Genomic DNA, 24,144 nt, shown 5'->3' with positions numbered 1-24,144 from the left:
CGGCACCTCCGCTTAGGGACAGGCCCTCAGGCCCCCATGGAACACACCTTTTTGAGGCCAGAGAAGGTGGGGAAAAAGGAGAGGGCCTGCGGGGTCGAGCCCGAGCAGGAGGCCCGGGTGCCTCAAGAATATGCCGACTTGGCGGACGTTTTCAACGAGCAGGAGTGCAACATTTTACCACCTCACCGGCCTACGGACTGCACTATCGAACTGGAGCCAGTCGTTCGGCTGCCAAAACCCCATAAGTATGCCATGACGCCTCGGGAGATGCAGAAGCTCTGACGCTACATCGACAAAAACCTGGAGAGGGGTTTCATTCAGCTGGCTCGCTCCCGGATGGCGGCGCCTGTCCTGTTTTGGGAAAAGAAGGATGGGACCCTTCGTTTGTGTGTCGACTATCGGGGGGTTAACACAGTGTACGTGGAACACCTATATCCCCTCCCTCTGATGAAGGACTTGCTGGCACATCTGGCAAAGGGCCGCGTCTTTACAAAATTGGATCTGCGGGAGGCATACTATAGGGTGAGGATCAATGGATGACTTCTTCCAGGAGAGCATCAACATGCCGATTCTTTCCCTTTCATTCCACTGACTATGAAACACTGGCAAGATGGTCCAGTGACTTGCCATATGGGGGCACTGGGATTCCATTTCTCTCACTTGAACACCATGGTGCTCCTGTTATGCAGTCCCTCAAAAGCCAAATGGGAAGCATGAAGTAGAATACATCACACCAATTCTTTAAGGCCTCCCCATGACTGTCTGACCTATCGGTTCAGTTGAAATGGCTCCCAGCAATCTGTTAAATCTTAAATAGCTTAAGATACAGCACTTAAAAATGATCTCCCTCCCGACAGCCTTTGAATTGTGATCTACTAGCATGCATCTGTGGGCCTGATGCATGTGGGAATGAGCTTGGGAGAGAGGGGAAGAGCTGCAGCCAGAGCAGAGGCAGCTTAGCCTGGAAGGTGGGTGTGGAACTAGGCTGTGGTCCTCCCTAGTTTCTTGGACAATAAAGGTGGCAGAGAAGAGATGTACTTTCAGACTTACAATAGAGCAGAATAGAGTAGAATTGGTTAATCTAGCTGTGCTTCTTGTCAGGACTACCTTGCAATGGTGACATCAGTCTTGCAAGCCTGAAAGAATATTTCTCCCATCACCTCTCACTCCCCAATTTAATGGAGAACCCTGGAGAGGGACAGCTAATTCCCAGGCAGTCTAGCTTCAAATGTAAGGTATTGTTATTTGTTGGCTAAAATAATTCTGGGACTGCATTGGCTTCCGGTTGCCCTCCGGGTGAAATTCAAGGTGCTGGTGATGGCTACATGGCTTCGGTCCGGGATATCTGAGGGAACACCTGCTGCCGGCATCAAGTTCCCTTCGTCCAGTGCGCTCCCACAGGGAGGGTCTTCTCAGGGTGCCACCGGTAAGAGATTGCTGGCGGACGACACCCAGGGATAGGGCCTTCTCAGTGGGGGCGCCTGCCCTTTGGAACCAGCTGCCAGTGGAGCTGAGGACTGCCCCCGACCTCCGTTCATTCCGCCGGGACCTGAAGACCTGGCTCTTCGAGCTCTCTGGCCCAGGCTGAGGATTAATTTATTTTAATTGGGGTTTTACTTATACAGGGATACATTTAATTTTTTTTAAACTTGGTTTTTTAACTTTTGTATTTTGGTTTTTAATTACCCTGTAAACCGCCCTGAGTCCTCCGGGAAAGGGCGGTATATAAATGTAATAAAATTAAAAAAAATAAATTAAGAATGTCAAGGAAGATACTGTTTTAATGGAAAGTTCATATTTAATTAGTTTTTATTATCTTTCATGGGATATAGATGTAGATATATACTTTTTTGCACTGCTGTTCACACCCTTTGGGAGGCACATCTGCTTTTCTAATAGGTCAGTTAGCCTGCTTTAGCCCCGGCTATGATGCACACAGGGGCCCTCATGAAAGAAAACAAGCATGCCCCCCCCAATTTTCTGCATTTAATTTGGGGTGTGTGTGTGATGTATGCCCTATAATGGGGATGTTCACCTCAGACATCTCAACCACACAGTGAAGTAAATATATTAATATTGAGGAGCAGTCACTCCACATTGTCTTTGGAATTGAACATCATGCCGGTGTCAAGGTTCCGACAGACAAGCCCTTATCTCACAATAAGGGCCTGAGTGTCTCTGAGAGTTACAGAAAAAGTATACTGATCATAGAATTATAGAACTGGATGGCACTTTGAAGATTTTCTATCCAATCTCCCTCACAGAGCAGGAATCTCAGACAAAAACTTGCCCGGTCTCCACCTGCACCCAATGCTGCAGTTAGCCAGGCTTAGTTTGGACTCTTTCGTGATGCAAGTCGGGAAAATCTGCTTTTTTAAGTGAAAATAATATAGAGCATCCATTTCTGTCTTTTGAATAATTGAAAATCACCCGCTGTGGCAGAGTAATGAATAGGGTGATGGGTAGAAGGACAACATTGGGAAGGGTCTCAAACGTGTGTTTGTGCAGTGATGGATGGAGACCATGAGGTGGCAAGCTCAGCTTTCTGCTCGACTTCCTCTTGGTGGTTTTGAGTGCGTCTCCCACAACCCCTGAACTCTCCCCACCCACTTGGCATGCAGGTGACTTGCAGAGATCATGTTGAGGAGACTGCTGCTGTCCTTGGGAGCCCTACAGGTAGCCCTTGCATTCCTGGCTTCTGGCCATGGCCACCTGGATGAGAGGAGTCCTATCCTGGAAGATACGGGCAGGCCCAGTTCCCCAGGCCTTGAGATGGTCAAGGAATCCCACATCCCAGGTAAGTGCTTCCATGTCTTCTCCATGCAGCTTCCATATGTTCCTATGTTTGGTTGTGGTGAACAGAAAAAGTTGATAGTCATGACCAGGGCTTTTTTTCTCATAGAACGCTCAGAACGGAGTTCCGGCACCTTTTAGGGGTGGAACCTTGTAGGGTAGGCAAGGTGGGTTGTATGACATGTGTGAGTTCCAGCACCTTTTTCTTTTACAAAAAAAGCACTGGTCATGACAGAATTCATTCTTAGAAAGAAGGGTATTTCCTGTATACTCCCACACTTTCCATTCCAGGTGGGTTTTTTCTTGGTGGCTGTTTTGATTTTGTTAGCCAAAAACTGTTGTGTTTGTGTGACAGAATGATTATCAAGTAGCTTAGATTGTAAAATACATCCACTCCCTCCCAAATGAACAGCACCCAACTGTCCTTGGTCTCCTAGCTAACAAAACAGAGTCTTCCTGTTGATCACTGGAGAAGCACATCTTCTCCAACGGGCTCATGCAAGGCCTGGAGACACACACACACACACCACCACCATCACCACCATGCAAGCTCACAGGACAAGCTGTGTCTGGATCTTTCTTTTTCAGACCAGCCTTCTTTACTGGATTGTTCTTGTATGATTCCTGGAGGAAAGATGGGATATAAATCTAACCAACAAATAAAAAGTAGGTTTATGAGTACAGAGTTAAACTAGGAAAGGAGCATCATTTACAAAGTCCAGGGCAATTTGATGGGGTTACTTGTATTTGTTACCTCAATTTGTTGCCTAAACTATTAATGGTTGCCTCAATTATTTGTGGGCAACTTTACCAATGCAATTTTTCTGGTGTTGATGCACATTTGTGCTGCAGCTCCAACAGCGAATGAGAGAAAAGCACCCAAGTATGCAATCAATGAGATCAATTTTATTTATATTATTTATAAGCAAATTCATTTCTTCCAATAGTGGAAAGACACAGAGGTTTTAATATAAGACTGTATTAAAGTTTTCAGGTCGCTAAAACATCACAACCACCCATTAAGTTCCATTTAAGAAGAGTTATTGCTCACGTCTCTACACAAGAACCTAGTCAATGGAATTCAAGGCGGGGCTGGACTTGGATTGTTTGTGGGAACTTAACAACTTCAGACTGATTCCTCTCTTGACTCCGCTCCCCAGGATCTGCCTCTTCTTCTCCTACAAAAGTGCAGTTATGCAAATACATTAAGAGGATGCAGCACATGAAATTTCAAAGAAGGAATAAAAATAACCACCCAAAGAAATGAAAGACATATGATAAGAGATAAAGGAAATGTCCCTTTTACCACACGATTCACTATACCTCTTTATGTCTTTCCACCTTTGCAAATAATTCTTGCCTTCCTTGGAAGATTGAATGGATCAATAGGAAAAACCAAAAATGTGTTGATTGCATGAAGTTGATGAGATTTATTTATTTATTTATTTATTTATTTATTTATTTTAATCCTATTTATATCCCGCCCTTCTCCGAAGACTCAGGGCAGCTTACAATTTAAGCACAAACCAATGTGCTTAGCAATAGCCTTCATTCTAAGTAGATTACCAATAAGTGAAAACAGATAAATCAGTATAAGAATTGATGGAAGCAAGAATTATTTGCAAAGGGAGGGAAGTCCTATTTATTTATTGTCAAGTTCATATGGCTGCCCATCTCACAAGAAGTTACTCTGGGCAATGTTATAGCAAAAAAGTAAATGAAACCATAAACATGTCAAACAGAGTCTTATAAAAAAAGAGCAGATCCACTAACTGAAGAGATCCAATTAGCAATGGAACCATCTCTAGATCTTAGCAGTCCCCCCCCCCCGCCCCAGGCCTGAGGACAAAGCCAGGCATTGGGGGACTTTGGAAAATAAGGAAGGATGGAGCTGAGAGGGAAGAGGGCCTGCCAAATGTAGTTCCCTGAGAGACGGGCTCTTCTGGATGCCTCGCTTGCTCAATGTAATCAGGAAGAGGCAGTCCTTCGAATAACTCATCCCCAGGTCATTAAAGGTCAAAGCCAGCATCCTGACCTAGTCTGGCAACCAGTGCAGCTGATGGAGCAAAGTTGTACCTGGCTAACTGAGGAGCACACATCCGGTCACTGCCCAGGCTGCCGCACTGTGCACCAATTGAAGTTCCCGGATACTCTTCAGCCCATGCAGACCACATCCCAGTCACCCAACTAGGAGGTGATTAGGGCACAAGTGACAGTGAGCAGAAGCTGCCAACCTAGGAACAGTTGCAACTGGTGCATATGAAGCTGTACAAAGGTGCTCCAAGCCATGACTCCCCCCTGCTCTATGAGTCATGAGTCCAGGAGGAACCCCAAAGTGCACACTGGGTCCCTCTGGGGCAGTGCAACTCCATCCAGCACCACAGATGGCATAGTTCCAGAACCCTTAATCATCTTTGTCCTCTATTATCTTCTAATAGTCACAATTCAGTTCCATAGAAAAAACAACCAAACATTACCAGAAATAACCATCAGCATTCAGTCCCGTTTAAAAAAACCTGTTAAACATCACTGCAAATATATATCTAACTTCTCTCTTCTCATACTGATTCCTCTATTCCTCATTCCTCTACTAAAATTTTAAAGAAAATATATATACTGCAGCCAGTGCTTTTTTTGTAAAAGAAAAAGGTGCCGGAACTCACACATGTCATACAACCCGCCTTGCCTAGCCTACAAGGTTCCATCCAAAAAAGGTGCCGGAACTCCGTTCTGAGCGTTCTATGACAAAAAAAAGCCCTGACTGCAGCAATCGAACAGGATCCAGAGCTGTTTCTACTGCAGAAAAGGAGTCGGAAGGCAGACATTAATCTTAAATGCCAGCAGTAGCAGAAACAGCTAAGTCTAAAACTGCTCTGAAAGCCTGTTACGGCCTGTATCTTAGTCATTTAGGTGCCAGGAGATTCGTTGGGCTCCAACATAGGATTAGAGCACTGTGGTATCTCTTGCCTGCTCATTCTTAGCTCTACTCTTCACGTTTAGGCAGAAAACCTCTTTGCTGGTATATAATGCTTGAATAAAAATGAACCAGCGTGGTTTATTATTATGTTTATCCACATGGAGGGAAGCATGCAGTGAGATACCCCAAGGCTATATTTGGGGGCCAGTGCTCTTCAAATCTTCATAAATGGTCTTGACAAGAGGATAGAAGGAGATAAATTCAAGATTCAGAAGGATCTTCACACTCAAAGGTGCTTTTTCAAGAGGCAACTGGACTTCCTTGTTTTTCTTTGAAGATGTTTCGCTTCTCATCCAAGAAGCTTCTTCAGCTCTGACTGGATGGTGAGGAATGGAAGGATTTATATTCCCTGGAACAGCTCTCTCTCAATAGAGGGGGCAGGATACGACATCATCCATCTCCAGTCTACAACACAGTCCTTTCAGCAGTTCCAAGAAGACTCGAGACCCATTCGCAACACTCAGGTGACCCTGACAACACGGATATACTTCCAAGTGTCCTCAACGATTCTCGGAATGCCAATGACCAGCTGCCGCAAGGAATATAAACCCGTCTATTCCCCACCATCCAGTCAGAGTTGAAGAAGCTTCTTGCATGAGAAGCAAAACATCTTCAAACAAGAAAGTCCAGCTGCCTCTTGGAAAAGCACCTTTGAGACAACATGATGACTGGGAATCTCCATAGATCTTGACAGACTCAAACACTGGGCCCTCTCCAACAAGAAGTGCATCAGTGGTGATAAAAATAAGGCTCTACGCACAGGCAAGAAAAAACAAATGCCCAGTTACAGAATAGGCATCACTTGGTTCCATAGGAGCAAATGTGAGAGAGATCTAGGTGTCCTAGTGGACCACTTAAATTTGAGCCAGCGGTGTGCCACAGCTGCCAAAAAAACAAATGCATCAGCAGAGGGATAGTTTCCAGCTCATGTGACATTTTAGCACTTTATACTGCACGGGTAAGACTACACTTGCAATACTGGGTCTACTTGTGGCCACCAGAAGAAAAGAGAAAGAAAGGTGATTAGCGGTCTGAAAGATAACCATATAATGAGCAACTGAGGGAACTCAGAAAGCCTAGTCTAATACTAGGGGTGATATGATAGTCTTGAGGAGTTGTCACCAAGAAGAGGGAGTTGACTTATTTCCGAAAGCACCTGAGGGGATGACAAGAAGTAACAGAGAGAGACTTATCAAGGAACAATCCAACCTAGAACTAAAGAGAATTTTTCTATTTGTGTGAAAAAATTAATCAGCTGAACAGCTTCCCATGAGTAGTTGTGGGTGCTCCACCGCTGGAGCTCTTCAAGAAGAGACTGGACAGCCATTTGTCGTCTATAGGATCTCTTGTCATGGGATGGACCAGAAGACCTCCAAGGGATGGACCAGAAGACCTCCAACTCTATTATTCTATGTTCTATATTCTGTTTAGCAAGAACTAATTTTTATGAGAATGCCTTCTCTTGCTTAGAGCTGCTGTTGGAGATTTGCCAAGGTTATCATCTCTCCCAATTTTCTTGCATTTAATATCCAATGGACCCTCATGACTCTAACGAGAGCTGAAACTCAACAGCTAGAACAGAAGTGCCTACATTGCCTCTCCTTGTAGCTGGTGGCTGCCGTTCTCAATGATTCTTTACCACCCCTAGCTGGCCCTCTGCTGGAATTGCTTTCTGATCAACATCTGACGGGGAAGAGGATAGATCACTTCTTAAGCATTCAGAGCTAAGGGTTTTAATAGTGTATTGGTTTGATGGAGAATTATTTCTTAGCTTTACTGATACTATGGGGCTTCTGAAATACACCTGTCCAGTTTGGTTTCTCAAACTCCTTCAGCACTGGAATCTAATTTAACTTTCTTACTTTCTTTCACAGATTTTAAACAACTCAAAGAAAAACCAAGAGTCCAAGATGATCTTGAGCCAGAAACCAGCATGATGGTAACCTAGATAATTTTTGACTCAATCTTTCTGCTGCTGCAAAAAGCAAATTTCCAAACAGAACTGTAGACTGTTTTCTGCTTTGATGGATAGAAACTCTGCAGGTTCCTTTTTAGATGCAAGAGGAGGGTCCTTCCCAGCCACAAAAGCCTTTAACCTATAAAATTGTTTGCTATTCAGTAACCCATGATTTGCATGCAGAAGGCCCCATTTTCTCAGGTGTGCCCGAGGAAGACCTTGCCTTTAGACTCTGGTGTCCCTTGGCCCAGCTGGGCCCATAGTCTGATGCAATCTGCCCACTTATCTTTCTAAACTGGATTTCTTGTACATGTTCTGCCAATCCATCAGCTGGCAAAATGATCAACTTTACAGAATGCCTTTCTGTAAAGTTGGAATATCAACCTTTATACAAAGCAACCTCCACAGTTTAGACCAAAGTATACATGTTTGGAGGGTCTCCATTGCATTATAGCAGAAAAAACTTGATAACCAGGTCAATTTGCTGACTGTCCACTTGGAAGAACTCTTGTGCAACTTTAGATATGGAAGTTCCTTAAGGATTGTGTCAGACTACAGGTGAAACTCGAAAAATTAGAATATCGTGCAAAAGTTCATTTATTTCAGTATTGCAACTTAAAAGGGGAAACTAATATATGAGATAGACTCATTACATGCAAAGCAAGATAGTTCAAGCCGTGATTTGTCATAGTTGTGATGATTATGGCGTACAGCTCATGAAAACCCCAAATCCACAATCTCAGAAAATTAGAATATTACATGCAATCAATAAAACAAGGAGTGTACATAGAACAATATTGGACCTCTGAAAAGTATAAGCATGCATATGTACTCAGTACTTGGTTTGGGCCCCTTTTGCAGCAATTACTGCCTCAATGAGGCGTGGCATGGAAGCTATCAGCCTGTGGCACTGCTGAGGTGTTATGGAAGACCAGGTTGCTTCAATAGCGGCCTTCAGCTCTTCTGCATTGTTCGGTCTCATGTCTCTCATCTTTCTCTTGGCAATGCCCCATAGATTCTCTATGGGGTTCAGATCAGGCGAGTTTGCTGGCCAATCAAGCACAGTAATCCCATGGTCATTGAACCAGGTTTTGGTGCTTTTGGCAGTGTGGGCAGGTGCCAAGTCCTGCTGGAAAATGAAGTCAGCATCCCCATAAAGCTCGTCTGTGGAAGGAAGCATGAAGTGCTCCAAAATCTCCTGGTAGACGGCTGCATTGACCCTGCACTTAATGAAGCACAGTGGACCAACACCAGCAGATGACATGGCTCCCCAAATCAACACAGACTGTGGAAACTTCACACTGGACTTCAAGCATCTTGCACTGTGTGCCTCTCCATTCTTCCTCCAGACTCTGGGTCCTTGGTTTCCAAATAAGATGCAAAAGTTGCTCTCATCGAAAAGAGGACTTTGGACCACTGAGCAACAGACCAGGTCTGTTTTTCTTTAGCCCAGGTAAGACGCTTCTGACATTGTTTGTTGTTCAGGAGAGGCTTGACAAGAGGAATACGACATTTGAAGCCCATTTCCAGGATCCATCTGTGTGTGGTGGCTCTTGATGCACTGACTCCAGCCTCAGTCCACTCCACTTTTGAATGGCCTTTTCCTGACAATCCTCTCCCGGCTGCGGTCATCCCTGCTGCTTGTGCACCTTTTTCTTCCACACTTTTCCCTTCCACATAACTTTCTATTAATGTGCTTTGATACAGCACTTTGGGAACATCCACCGTCTTTTGCAATTACCTTTTGAGGCTTTCCCTCCTTATGGAGGGTGTCAATGATGGTTTTCTGCACAACTGTCAGGTCAGCAGTCTTCCCCATGATTGTGATTCCAACTGAACCAGACTGAGAGACCATTTAAAGGCTCAGGAACCCTTTGCAGGTGTTATGGCTTAATTAGCTGATTAGAGTGGGACACTTTGAGCCTAGAATATTGCACCTTTTCACAATATTCTAATTTTCTGAGATTGTGGATTTGGGGTTTTCCTGAGGTGTATGCCATAATCATCACAATTATGACAAATCACGGCTTGAACTATCTTGCTTTGCATATAATGAGTCTATCTCATATATTAGTTTCCCCTTTTAAGTTGTATTACTGAAATAAATGAACTTTTGCACGATATTCTAATTTTTCGAGTTTCACCTGTATCTGGAAATAGGCTTTAATAAAGGATCTTAGAATAGAATAGAAGCTGGAAGGGACCTTGGAGGTGTTGTACTCCAGCCCCGTGCTCGAGCAGGAGAACCTATACCATCTCAGACAAGTGGCTGTCTAGCTAGCTTCTCCAGGGATGGAGCGCCCACGATTTCTGGAGGCAAGCTGTTCCACTGGTTAATTGTCCCCACTGTTAGCAAGTTTCTCCTTAATTCCAAGTTGCTTCTCTTTTTGATCAGTTTCCAACCATTGTTTCTTGTCCTTCCCTCTGGTGCTTTGGTGAATAACGTGACCCCCTCTTCTTTGTGGCAGTTCCTCAAATACCGGAATATTGCTATCATGTCTCCCGTATTTTTTCTTTTCTTTAGACTAGCCAAGTCCAAGTCCTGCAGCCGTTCTTTGTACATTTTAGTCTCCAGGCCTAGTTGCTCTTCTCTGAATTTTTTCCAAACTCTCAACATCTTGATATGGTGACCAAAATTGACTGCAGTACTCCAGGTGTGGTCGGTCTTACTAGGGTTTTATAAAGTGATACTAATGCCTCACGTGATTTTGAATTCTATGTTTCTATTTATACAACCCAGGATTGTTTTAGCTTTTTTGGCTGCTGCTACACACTGCTGGCTCATAGTCAAGTGATCATCCACTAGGACTCCAAGGTCCCTCACACAGTTACTGTTTTTAAGCCAGGTCTCGCCCAGTCTGTACTTATATCTTTAATTTTTCCTGCCTAAATGTAAAACTGCTTTTCTCCACATTAATACTCATCTTGTTGGATAGGGCCCATTTTATGGTCTCATTTTTCAGAGTTTCCCTTGCTTCTTGGGTTGTTTTCCCCATTAGGATTTTCATCCATGGGATCTTTCCTTGGTTTTCTCTGAGTTTGTTAAAGTCAACTCTTTTGAAGTTTAAGATATTGGTTGGATTGTTTTCTATTGCTAGTGTTTGCATTATATTAAATTCCAGTATGACGTGGTCACTTTCACCCAAGGTTCCGGCAATTTCAATTCCATCACTTCTCCTCTATTAGTAAGAATTAAGTCCAGTATAGCTTTACATCTAGTTCCCACCTGCACCTTTTGGGTGACAAAGTTGTCAGCTAGGTTGGTTAGGAATCTGTTTGATCTCCCACTCACTGCAGAGTTTGTCTCCCAGTTGATATGTGGATAGTTGAAGTCTCCCATTAATATTGTGGTATGCTTCTTACATTCATTTGTTAACTGATTGGCAAAGTTAACAATCTATCATCTATTTTTTCTTATTGGTTGGGTGGCCTCTAATATACAGCTATGGCAATGTCACTTTTTTCCATTTATATTGACCCATATACATTCTGGAGAGCTTTTATTTTTGATCATGTGCATTTCTGTAGATATGTGATGTTCTCTTACATATAGTGCAACTCCCCCTCATCTTTTTGTAGACCTGTTTCTTTTGAATAATTTGTATCCATCAGTCCATTCATGGGTTTTGTCCCAGCAGGTTTCTGTAATGCCAACTAGGCCATACCCTCTTTTGTATTATTGCTTCTAGTTCACCCTGTTTGCTCCCCAAGCTTTGAGCACTTATATATAAGCATTTAAGACTTTTATGCCTGTCCATATGTTTCCTGCATCTCCTGATTGTTGCTTGAGTTTTGTGTTTTCTTTCTCATCACTGCCTACCTCATTGTTTGATTTCTTGGGACTTGTGTTTGGTTTTGGGTTCTAAAGATTCTAGGGATTGGTCACCCTTCCACCTTGATTTTAGTTTAAAGCCCTCCTGATGAGTTGGACCACTCTTTCTGAGTACATTTTCCCGGTTTCGTGAGGTGCAGCCCATCCTTTGCCAAGAGTCCTTTGCATAGGAAATGCAGTCAACGGCCAGGAAACCAAAGTTTTCTTGGTGACACGAACCCTTCCAACTTCCAAGTGAAATCACATCCTCAAGTCATCACATTTGAACATGTCCACACCAGTTCTTCTTCCCTCTGCTTTAAAGCATGCTGTCCTGGTTCCGATGAATGAGACAAATCAAACGAGTTGCAGGCATATTATTTATCTAAAAAGTCTTAGTAATGAAACGAAACGTGGGCACTCATGAAGGGATGCCAGAATTTGAAATCTCCTCCCCCCAAACCCATCGTAACACACACACAATCCCCGCCCATATCTACACGTCATAAATCACATTATCCAATTAGTTTCACATATGAGGTCTCCTCCCATTCTGTACCGGCTTCTTATCTTCTCAAAATAGACATTAGAAAATTCCCTCCCTGCAAGATTCCAAGTGAAGCAGTTTTTTAAAAAGGCTGTCTCTTACATTGTCAGTGCAAAAACATGTCAACGTTTGCAGCATTGACACATGCGGGAGCACACAGCAACAGGTTTTTAAGCAACTGAATCCCAAAGTTAAATATGCTACGTATATGCTTTGTAGCTGCTACCATGTTTATCCTGTTGAATCATAGAATCAGAGGGCTAGAAGGAACCTAGGAGGACTTCTAGTTCAGCACCAAGAGCCTTGGTGGAGCAGTGGGCTAATGCCTCCTTAAGTAACACCAGCTGCCTGCAATTAGTGCAGGTTCGAGTCCCACCAGGCTCAAGGTTGACTCAGCCTTCCATCCTTCCCAGGTAGGTAAAATGAGGACCCAGATTGTTGGGGGCAATTAAGCTGACTTTGTAATAATGCCGCTTGGTGTGTGTGTGTGAAAGCCCTAATAAGCAGGCATATACATAGAATGAAGGCTACTGCTAAGCTTGTAAGCCGCCCTGAGTCTTCGGAGAAGAGCGGGATATAAATAAAATTTAAAAAAAAAACACCCCGCCCATAGCAAGAAAACTTATATCATCCCAGACAAATGGCTGTCCAGTCTTTTTTTGAAAACCTCCAGCAATGGAGCACCCACAGCTCTGGAAGGCGAGCTGCTCCATTGGCTACATTCACTGTCAGGAAGTTTCTTAGTTCCAAGTTGGGTTTGTTTTAAGAAGCCTCCACCCATGGTTTCTCATCCTGCCCTCAGGTGCTTTGGAGAGTAAGTCGCCCCCCCTTGTGGCCCCTCATGTACTGGAAGAGAGCGATCATGTCACCTCTGATTCTTCTATTCATTAGACTAGACCAGGGGTAGGCAACCTTGGCTCTTTTATGACTCATGGACTTACTCCCAGAATTCCTGAGCCAGCTATGCTGGCTCTGGAATTCTGGGAGTTGAAGTCTATAAAAGAGCCAAGGTTGCCTACCCCTGGATTAGACCTACCTGGTTCCCTTAACCAGTCCTGATATGATTTAACTTGCAGACCTTTATCGGTTGCTCTTCTCTGCACTCTTTCTAGCGCCTCAGCTTCTTTTTTGTATTATAGTGATCAGAATAGGATGCAGTAGTCTAAGTGTGACCTCACTACTGCTGTAGGAAGTAATACTATCACTTCTTCTGATCTTGATACTATCCCTCTATTGATGCAGCCCAGGACTGTATTGGCTTTTTTGGAAGTTGCAGCACATTGCTGGCTCACATTTAATTAGAGCTCCTAGATCCGTCTGAGAGTTGTTATTGTTCAGCCAGGTACTGCCTATACCAGTGATGGGGAACCTTATAGAGGCCGAGTGCCCAAACTGCAACCCAAAACCCACTTATGTATCGTTGGGTGCTGGGTGGGCATGGCCAATTGGCTGGGCGTGGCCCATTGGGTGGGCGTGGCTACAGTGGTAACGGCAGACTGGGTGAGACTAAAAAGTTCAATCAATCAATTCCAACTTTGCAAGATCTTTTTTTTTTCCTGTGAGAAGTTGAAATTGATTGATCCATTTTTTTGCACATGGCAGTGGAGGCCTAAAGTGAAAAGGTTTTAAAAACCCAGCTGAAGGCCTAGGACTGGGGCGACAGTGCGTGTGCCCACAGAGAGGGCTCTGCGTGCCACCTGTGGCACGCGTGCCATAGGTTCAGCACCACGGGCCTATACTGTATCTGTGCATTTGTTTTTTCTTGCCTAAGGATAGGACTATACTTTTCTCACCACTGAACTGCATTTTAACAGAACAACATAGCTGGAAGGGAGCTTGGAAGTCTTCTAGTCCAACCCCCTGCTCAAGCAGGAGACTATGTACCATTTCAGAAAAAAACCTTCTTCTTCAAAACCTCCAGTGATGGAGCACCCACAATTTTTGAAGGCAAGGCACTCCAACTAATTGATTATTCTACCAGGTAGGGCCATTTTAGAACTCCTCAGACTTGCATTAAATGTTGCCTCTTTGTGGTCTCCTTGCAGATGATGTCAGCAGCACTGCAGGCCCAGGAGCGGGAAGGGCGTTCTCCACGGAGATGTGTCCGTGTCCAGGAATCCTGCCTTGGGCACAAACTGCCATGCTGTGACCCGTGTGCCACTTGCTACTGCCGCTTTTTCAACGCCAACTGCTTCTGCAAGAAATTTAGCAGCACTTTCCCCTGTGGCAGGAACTAGTTTGCATTCTGTAGGCTGTCATTTACTAATCTTGAATAGATATAGGGTCCGTATACATTCCTTTTACATTCCAATAAATCACCTATGAGAAAGAATCCACGAAATGTGGCTTTTTTCATTAATTGTGTTAAGTAAAACCAGAAAGCTAAAAGCTTTAGCTTCAACTGTTTATATTCTCTAAGTTTTCACCCAACCTCAATCAAAACAGGAGTGTAACAGGGTCTCCAGCCCCTCATCTTATTTCCACTATTTCCATAATCTGACTTTAACCTTATTGCCCAAACCTGTTCCTACTTTCCATGGATTTCTGTTTTCCAGATTCCCATATGGTGTTCAGTTTCTTTTATTTACAAAATTATCCCTTTACCTCAATTCAGCAGGCAGGAGCCAAGCTGCCTCTGGTCTCCTCTAATGGGAGTGATATTCCCTATTCTCCAACCAGAACTGAAAAAATATAGGGAATTGACTCAAAAACGGATCTCATACATGTTATGCGCTCCTGGCTACTTTCCTTCACGACCAGAGGCGAGCTCGCCTGACCAACCAGCCGAGACCCAGGGAAGGCCTCTAGTTTCCTTTATTTATTTTATTTATTTTTATTTTAATTCCATTTATATCCCGCCCTTCTCCGAAGACTCAGGGCGGCTTACAAGCTTAGCAGTAGCCTTCATTCTATGTATATGCCTGCTTATTAGGGCTTTCACACACACACCCCCAAGCGGCATTATTACAAAGTCAGCTTAATTGCCCCCAACAATCTGGGTCCTCATTTTACCTACCTCGGGAGGATGGAAGGCTGAGTCAATAAGCCTGCTCCAGGTTGCAATAAGCAGGGAGAGAAGCTATCAAAGCTTGGTTCTCTCCAAGTTCCAACCCAAAATATTCCCTTCTTTATACAACCCTGTCCCAGCTGCCACATCCCTCCTCTTTCCCCACTGGCTGAGGTACTACGAGGTTACACTCTTTCCGACCGCCTCCTACATATTTCCTGCTACATACTAAATCATACATCACATGTACATTTATATTAAGAGATAATTTGTGCAAGGTTTGTCAGTTAATATTAATCAACTAATTGCACATGCGTAGTTGCTTGAGTTCTAGCCCCCTTTTTATGACCTTTTGGGAAAAAATAGGTTCTTTCCAGTTTTGCTAGTTATCTCCTTATCTCCTCATTTCCCATTCTGAAGACCCAGATAACAATTTTGCCTACATGTTTCACTTACATCCTTCCTTTATGCTATCCTTTCCTGGTTTCCATCCATTCTAGTTTCTTTGGTAAGCTCGTTTCTCCACTCAGTAAGTTTCCACTGCAGCAAATTCAATTTTAAATTTCTCTTTCAGTATTGAATTTTGAAGTCCTTTCACTTATTCCTATCATACATGTGAAAAATATAGTAACACCCATGAAAATGGTTAACAATATAAAGCAGAGAATAAAAAACAAATGTGAAAATGACTCAGAGTGTCTCTGCAGAACTTGTCCTAGGTATACTAGATAGTCCTTGACTTACAACCACAGTCGAGACCAAAATGTTATGTTGCTAAGTGAGACATTACAACCATCATAAATACCAACCAACTGCCAAGCATTGGAATGTAAATCACATGACCATGGAGATGCTGCAATGGTCTAAGGGTGATAAATGGTCATAAGTCAGTTTTTTCAGTGCTGTTGTAACTTGGTCACTAAATGAACTGTTGTAAGTCAAGCCAGCCCATTTAAGGTTTATTAAATTTATATGCCGCCCTTCTCCCTGAGGACTCAGGGCGGCTCACAACAATAAAAAGTTAAAAGATATAAATACAAAAATTAAAAGAGGATTAAACAATATAAGAAATAAGAACAACTTAAACCAATAAAAAACCAAACTTAAAAACCATGATCAGTCCAGGCCCGCTTGTTGGAATAACCAGGTCTTTAGGTCACGGCGGAAGGACCGAAGGTCAGGGGCCATCCGCAGCTCCGGGGGCAGTTCGTTCCAGGGGGTTGGTGCGCCCACAGAGAAGGCTCTCCCCCTGGGGGTCGCCAGCCGGCATTGCCTGGCCGACAGCACCCTGAGGAGGCCGACTCTGTGGGAGCGAACCGAGCGATGGGAGGTTGACATTGGCAGCAGGTGGTCTCGCAAGTACCCAGGGCCTAAGCCATGTAGGGCTTTAAAGGTGATTATCAGCACCTTGAATCACACCCGGAAGCCAATGCAGCTCACGCAGGAGTGGTGTAACATGGGAGTATCAAGATACTCCCATAAGCACCCATGCGGCCGCATTTTGCACCAGTTGAAGCCTCCGGGCGCACTTCAAAGGCAGCCCCATGTAGAGAGCATTGCAGTAATCCAGGTGAGAGGTGACAAGGGCATGGGTGACCGTGCATAGGGCATCTCGGTCCAAAAAGGGGCGCAACTGACGCACTAGGCGAACCTGTGCAAAGGCCCCCCTGGTCACGGCAGTTAGATGATCTTCCAAATTAAGCCGTGAATCCAGGAGGACACCCAAGTTGCGAGCCCTTTCTGAGGGAGGCAATAGCTCCCCTCCCATAAGAAGAGATGGAACCTGTTGGACAATACAAGATGCCGATATCCACAGCCACTCGGTCTTGGAGGGGTTCAGCCTGAGCCTGTTCCTTCCTATCCAGACCCGCACCACCTCCAGGCACCGGGACATCACATCGAGGGCATCACTGGGTTGATTTGGGGTGAAAATAAAAAGCTGGGTATCATCAGCATACTGATGATACCCCACCCCAAAACCACAAATGATCTCACCCAGCGGCTTCATATAGATGTTGAACAGCCCGAGAGGTAGGAGAACCACCGTAAAACTACGCCTCCCACTCCCAACCCCTCGAGCCGTGGCAGCAGGATACCATGGTCGACGGTATCAAAAGCCGCTGAGAGGTCAAACAGGACCAGGACAGAGGAGCAACCCGTCCCGGGCCCGCCAGAGATCATCCGCCAGCGCGACCAATGCAATTTGTCTGGAACGGGTAGGGGTCTCTGCAGCCTGAGCAGGGGTCGGGCTCCTGATTCTGTCAGCACCTCATTCACGTTCCAGGCACGCAACCGACTCCCTCTCCAGACCCCCCCCCGTCCCTCCAACCGACGGAGCCTGCCCGGCCAGACCCAGCCCCGCGTCCGCGCCGCCGCTCCCGGCTCGCCCAAGACCGCCCGCCTGCCCGACGACGGGCGCTCTGGCGGCGCCGGAAACCGCTCCTCCGTACGTCTCTATGGCCGCGGCGGCGGAAGTGCCGAGCGTCGCGGGACAGACCGGGCTCCGCCGCCGCCGCCGCCATGCCGCTCTCCTGCTTCCCGGAGCTCTACTTCAACGTGGACAGCGGCTACCTGGAGGGCCTGGTGCGCGGCTTCAAGGCCGGGGTGCTCAGCCAGGCCGACTACGTCAACCTGGTCCAGTGCGAGAGCCTGGAAGGTGGGTGGCGCGGCGGCCCCGGCGCTCCCCGCTGCCGACTGCGAGGCGGGCTCGGGAGAGGCGCCGCTCGGGGCCGATGCCGGGCAGGGGAGCGGGGCTGCTCCCGCGCGCTTTGGGGGGGCCGAGGAGGCCCGGGCGCCTTCGCCCGGCTGCACGGCGACCCGGGGCGGGTCAGCGAGGACGCGGCGCCGAGCGCCGGGGCGGGAAAAGGCGGAAGCCGCGGCCGTTCCTCCGCCGGCCTTGCGTGGCTCTTCGCTGGCCGTGGAAAAGAGCGCGCTCGGGTAGAACCAGGGGAGCGGCAGCTGTGGCTTTTTAATGACTGAAAATGGGAACTATAAGCTTTCTTGTTTAAGGCAGGTTTATTTATTTCTGAATTTATATCTCCTCTTTCGGTTGATTTCAACACTCAAAGCAGCTTAAAAGTTTTAAAAGCAGAACGAATTAAAAAGGGAAAAAATAAAATCTTTTTTTTTATTGAAAAGTTTTAAAATACATTTTATCTTTAACAATCCCCCCTCCCCCTCCCCTACCTATCCCTCCCTACCCCTTTCCCCCCTGCCCCCCCCCCCCGACTTCCCAGAGCTAAGTACAGGGTATAAAAACAAAGAACAATCATAAGCATCCATATGCTACCAACAATAAATTCTTAAATCTATCACTCCCTAGCTCATATAAGATAACTACAAGCAATACTAATATTTCCTATAGAAAAAAAAGAAAATAGAAAGGAAGACTTATTCAAATGCTAAATGAAACTTTTTAGTCCCATATTTGTTCTGCATATATTCAATCCATTATTTCCACTCCATAATATAACGTTCTTGCGAATGATCTTTCAAATAAGCTGAGATCTTTGCCATTTCTGCCAGGTCAGAAACCTTTAAAGTCCATTCTTCTATAGTCGGCAGTTCCTCCTTCTTCCAATATTGACCTATTAAAAGTCTTGCTGCTGTAATTAAATTCAACATCAACTTAGTGTCCACAACAGTAGCATCTGCAATTATACCCAACAAAAAGAATTGCGGACAAAACTTTATCCTTTGCTTGAAGATCTTCTGCATATTCCACCAAATTTTTATCCAAAAAGCCTTGACCTTTTTACAGGTCCACCATATATGAAAATATGTTGCATCTTCGCCACCACACCTCCAGCATTTTGGCTGATAATTCGGATACATACTTGCAAGCTTTTTAGGATCTTTAAAAGGAGAAGCATTTTTAGCATTTTCAAAATTGTGGGCGTGAAATCCATTTCTCTGGAAACTGCACAGGAGTAGTCCCCTGCACGGCCTCCGCTTGGCAGCCTTTCCTCCCCCCCGGGGGTGGGGTGGGGTGTTCCTTGTGGGAGGTGGGAGACTGCAGGCTTTAACACTTAAATTGTGCAGGGAGGTGGTCCCTTTCTCTTGTGTCGGCGGCCTGGCTGCTTCATTCTGCACCTGCCCTAATTCCTGGATACTTCTCAAGAGTGAAGTGCAAAGTGCCTTGCAGGACTGTAACTAAGGCAGAGGGAACCCTTGCTAAGTTGGCTTTTGGCATTCTAGTTGCGATTATATCAACTCTTTCAAATCCAGCAACAGCTGAGCGATCCCAACTGCTACTAGGCTTTGGGGGAAATAGAAGAACCCCATCCAGACCAAGTTAAGAGCATCTCCGTCCTCTTTGGCTTGTTTAGCCATGAACCAGAACCTGGAGCAGGCTGCCTTTCATTCCTGAGAGCTGTTTTCAGCTGCTGCATCAGGAATTATGTGTACAGTTGCACTCATTGTGTTGGTACAAGGTAAAAGCCAGTACGTTTCTCTTGTTCCTCATCATTGATGTTATCCCAGGTATCAGGGTAAAGGGTCTAATTTTATATCCTTTTTTAAAATATGTGCTTGTAAACAGACTATATCCTATTTCAATTTTTTAAAATAGTGAAATAACTTTCTTTTTTGAGGATCACTTGTCCCATTTATATTCCACATTAGGCATTTGTATTCCATATTTATACAAAAAATTCAGGATTTCTAATGCCCAGCATGGTGGTCTCTCCCTCAGATTCTTTTAGCTGTTCAGAATCCAAAGTGCTAAGGCTCTTTGTCATTTTTATTTCAGTTCACCTTTAAACATTTCTAACAATTCTTTCACTTTCTGGACCAAGTTCAGTCTGAACCTCTATTGTTTAAAAGTTTGGCCAAGTGACAAAATTAGTGGACCAGAGGAATGCTGTAGATATAATTTACTTGGACTTCAGTAAGGCATTTGATAAAGTAGATCACAACCTACTACTTGATAAGATAGAAAAATGTGGGCTAGATAGCATCACCACCAGATGGATTTGTAGCTGGCTGACAGGCCGTGCTCAACATGTGGTCCTCAATGGAACTGCATCTACATGGAAGGAAGTGTGTAGTGGGGTGCCCCAGGACTCTGTTCTGGGCCCAGTGCTCTTCAACATCTTCATCAACGATTTGGATGAGAGGATAGATGGGGAACTCATCAAATTTGCAGACGACACCAAGGTGGCAGGAATAGCCAATACTCCAGAAGATAGGCTTAAGATACAGAAGGATCTGGACAGACTCGAACACTGGGCGCTATCTAACAAAATGAAATTCAATGGTGAAAAAAGTAAGGTTCTACATTTGGGCAGGAAAAATCAAATGCATAGGTATAGTATAGGTCATGGGTCGGCAACCCACGGCTCCCAGTCCTCCACCAGCAGAGGTTTGGGGAGCTGCGCGTGCACTCTACAAACCGCCACCGTCCTGTTTGCACAGCTGCTGTGTTCGTGTTTCTTTCAAACGCAGAGGAACGCAGCAGCTCTGCAAACGGTGGTTTGGAGAGCTGCGCAGCTCTCCAAACCTCCGCCTCCCCGTTTGCAGAGCTGCTGCATTCATCAAACAGAGGTTTGGAGGTCCCGGGGGAGGGGCAGGGCGCTCGGGTGGCTCCGGTGGCGCCTGGGCTGAAGGCGCCGCTGCAACCCAGTGCCCGTCGCCAGGGAGACCCATCGCCGCCGTCACGCAGGTGCCTCCCGGCTCGAGGGAGCCGTGCTGCAGGAGACGCTCGCGAGGCTTCCTTCAGCTGGGGAAGGGCCTGTTGCCTCCGAGGGGGGCCGGGCGGGATCCTCTGAAAAGCCGTTTCCTTCCTTGTCTTCGCGCGGCCCTCCGCGATCATCTCGGCCTCCGAGTCCGTCCCTCTCCCCCCCCTTAAGCTGGTGGCACTGGGCAGTGACAGGTGCATGCGGCTCAGGATGTGCGGGCGTTGGGGTGGTGTATGTTTTTGCTTGTTCTGCGCGTGCGTGCCCACATTTTACGGCTCCCACTTTTTTGTGTGTGTGACGGAACCGGTTCCGAGTGGCTCTTTTACTGTTTCGGGTTGCTGACCCCGGTATAGGTGGTACCTTGCTCAATAGTAGTAACTGTGAGAGGGATCTCGGAGTCATAGTAGACAATCACTTCAATATGAGCCAGCAGTGTGCTGCAGCTGCCAAAAAAGCCAACACAATGCTAGGCTGCATTAACAGAGGGATAGAATCAACATCACGTGAAGTACTAATACCACTTTACAATGCTTTGGTAAGGCCACACCTGGAATACTGCATCCAGTTTTGGTCACCACGATGTAAAAAAGATGTTGAGACTCTAGAAAGAGTACAGAGAAGAGCAACAAAGATGATTGGGGGACTGGAGGCTAAAACATATAGGGAACGGTTGCTGGAATTGGGAATGTCTAGTCCAGGGGTCAGCAACCTGAAACAGTGAAAGAGCCACTCGGAACCGGTTCCCTCACAAAAGGAAAAACTGGGAGCCGAAAAAAATGTGTGCACATGCACGTACATGCGCGCATGCGCAGAACAGGGTTTGACTGAAGAGTGGAGCCAAGGCGAGATATGCACCTACCCTGCATATTTGAATTGATTGGTTGACCTTTTTTAGTCCCACTTTTTTTTTTTTTTTGGACTGCACATGGCAGAGGACTGTGAGCAGCAGGAGATGGCTAAAGGAGCCGCATGCGGCCGACCTGTGCTCTAGCCTATAGTGGAAGCTATTGTTAGTGATTGCCAAGTGTCTTCCATCAATTTTCGTGCCTGAATATTTTTAATTTTTTTTTTTCAGATTTGAAGCTTCATCTCCAGAGTACAGACTATGGGAACTTCCTGGCAAATGAGGCCTCTCCTCTCACCGTCTCTGTCATTGATGACAAACTGAAGGAGAAGATGGTTGTGGAGTTCCGCCACATGCGGAATCACGCTTACGAGCCTTTGGCCAGCTTCCTGGATTTCATCACGTAAGTCTGAATCTGGAGGGCAAAAGAACCCTGGGAATCTGGCTGGCACAAGTCCGCCAGGTGGATTTTGTGGAAACACAGCACGCTTTGTTTTCATTTATAGGGAAAGCTTTGAGTGATGTCAAAGGACTTCTAGAGTCCTTCATACCTCACACTTACAAATTGTTTGACAAATTGTGTCCTAAGATCACAACCCCTTATTCTAGCCTTGAATTTCTGTGTTGAATTCATTAGAAGCTGAAAAGAATTTAAAGAATTTTGTGGCAATTCCAGTTTAAGGGGGCTTAAGCTGTCCAAAACGGAGCATTTGGTATTTACTGTAAATGTTCTGCAAAGTAAGAAGTGAATGAAAGGACATTAGGATGATGAGACCAGCTACTAAATCTTGTGGACCGGGATTGAAAGTGCTGGCTTGTTTAGTCTTGAGAAAAGGAACCACCGGGGAATTGATATAGGATGTATGAGTTTGAAGGGACATTATAGGTTTGATTTTCTGGTCAGGAATCTGCTAAGCTATTCCTGACAGATGATCTTCCTGCAAAAAGAATCCACTTCTGTCCTGAGCTCTTAGTAGCTCTTACGACATCTAAGGTAGTCCTGTAGATTGGAAAGAAAGAGATTTCAAGAAAGCAAGGTGTTTCCCGCTGCCAGCACGGTCACGTTTTTCTCGATGTGTAGAACAGCAAAGGGCTTACTTTTTTGAAATCTCTACCTCTCCAGTCTCTGCTCTAGAGGGGTGGGTGGGCCAAGTACGTGATTTATGTAGGCAATTTCTCCCTTCCTGACCGTTTCCTGCTGCCAAAGGGTGAGAGAGTGGCTAGGTTGCAAACAAAAAGGAATATATGAAAATGACTAGTCTCTTTGCATCCACTGTTGCACTCATGTGATTTCTCACTTAGCAACCACTTTGCTTAATGGCAAAGTTGCCCATCCCAGTTATAGTCATTAAGTATGGACTACGTGTATATTTAAAACAGTTTAATAATAACATTCAGTTGTTAATTTAATTTCAGTCCATTGGTCCTTGTTCTGCCTCCTGTTTAAACAGAAAATAAGTCTCTCCCCTCATGGAAATTGTAAAAAAAATTTTTTAAGATTCAGAAGTGTATAGATTTTTATTTTATCTCCTCTCTTTGAAAGATAAACCTGCCCAGACAGTTTACCTATTTCTCATCAGTTTCCTTTCCAGGCCTGTTATCATTCTAAACCCAGTTCTGTTTCTCCATGACCTGTTGACTTGCCAGGCCCACAACTGGACCCAGCTTAAGTGGCACAATTCCTTCCTGAGCGCAACGCATTGACCTATCTGGCTGCCGTGCTGGTTGCTTGCCCCTCCAGTGACACTCCTCAGGGAGACCATGATCACTTTCTGTAGTTTAGTGCAAGACAGAGAATAATGTTGTTGGGTGGGGAGGGAAAACCAACTTTCTAGAGCAATTCAGTGATAGAAACATTGGCACAAAGAATTCATGAGTTTCATTGAAGGCAGAGCAGTGCATCTCAAACTTGGCGAATTTAAGTGGTATGGCTCCCAGAATTCCCCAGCCAGCCTGCTGGGAGTCCAGGTCCCTGCAACTTAAAAGTCATCAAAGTTGAGAAATGCTGAAGTAGAAGCTAGAGAACCACCTCTTGGCTAATATGATTCCTGCATAGAGCGAGGGATTCAACTTGAGAGCCTCTGTGACCCCCTTGTACTCCAGAGGTCCCGTCCATACTTGAGTGTGGAAGGATGAAACAGCCACAGAGAACTTAATCCCATCGTCTCTCTCTCTCTCTCTCTCGTCCCCAATCCACCCATTCATATGCAGAGGGAAACATTTCTTCCCTTTTTGCTGTCTTCCGCTAGAGGGCCTGGGAGCCACTGTGAATGGCGATCTGCTCTGGGAAGTTGGCTTCTTGTATGCATCTCTTAAGGAAGCCTCTGGGCACTGGAGTTCCAGCTCTCCTGGGGAAGCTGCTGAATGCAAAACGGCCACCGGCTCCAGGCAGAGAAATGTTGGGCTGATTTTTCTACGGTGGCAACCGGATAATATTGGCAGATCTTCAAGGTAGTCATTGAATAACTTGCACTGGTGATGTACCTTTACACGGTGATATATGCTTTTCTATCCTACCATCTGCGGAAAT

General features: G+C 45.4%; 2 protein-coding genes and 1 long non-coding RNA gene across 4 annotated transcripts in view; 2 read left to right on the top strand and 1 right to left on the bottom strand.

The window, feature by feature from the left end:
• Positions 1-2,637: 2,637 nt before the first annotated feature.
• Positions 2,638-14,374, top strand: AGRP (agouti related neuropeptide; the record flags this gene model as incomplete). The annotated part of the gene is made up of 3 exons (XM_083370345.1): positions 2,638-2,797; positions 7,645-7,709; positions 14,131-14,374. 3 exons carry the CDS (start codon positions 2,638-2,640, stop codon positions 14,320-14,322), a joined length of 417 nt encoding a protein of 138 aa, XP_083226471.1. The 3' UTR covers positions 14,323-14,374.
• Positions 3,680-14,750, bottom strand: LOC310644988. Its single transcript, XR_014493392.1, has 2 exons — positions 14,690-14,750; positions 3,680-3,971 (listed from the first exon to the last, which is right to left on the bottom strand). It is a non-coding gene; the product is annotated as an uncharacterized lncRNA (long non-coding RNA).
• A 2,810-nt stretch (positions 14,751-17,560) lies between these two features.
• ATP6V0D1 (ATPase H+ transporting V0 subunit d1) overlaps positions 17,561-24,144 on the top strand; it is a 28,832-nt gene continuing 22,248 nt past the window's right edge. For both annotated transcript variants that reach the window (XM_083370358.1, XM_083370359.1), the window contains exons 1-2: positions 17,561-17,748; positions 21,846-22,017. In XM_083370358.1, coding sequence (XP_083226484.1) covers positions 17,613-17,748; positions 21,846-22,017 — 308 coding nt within the window. In that variant the 5' untranslated portion in view covers positions 17,561-17,612. The remainder of the gene's footprint in view (positions 17,749-21,845; positions 22,018-24,144) is intronic.

This window comes from Vipera ursinii, assembly GCF_947247035.1.
Source record: "Vipera ursinii genome assembly, chromosome: 10".
NCBI classification, from domain to species: Eukaryota; Metazoa; Chordata; class Lepidosauria; order Squamata; family Viperidae; genus Vipera; species Vipera ursinii.
The sequence above is the reverse complement of the archived record's forward strand: the minus strand, read 5'-3'. Positions and strand labels throughout refer to the sequence as shown.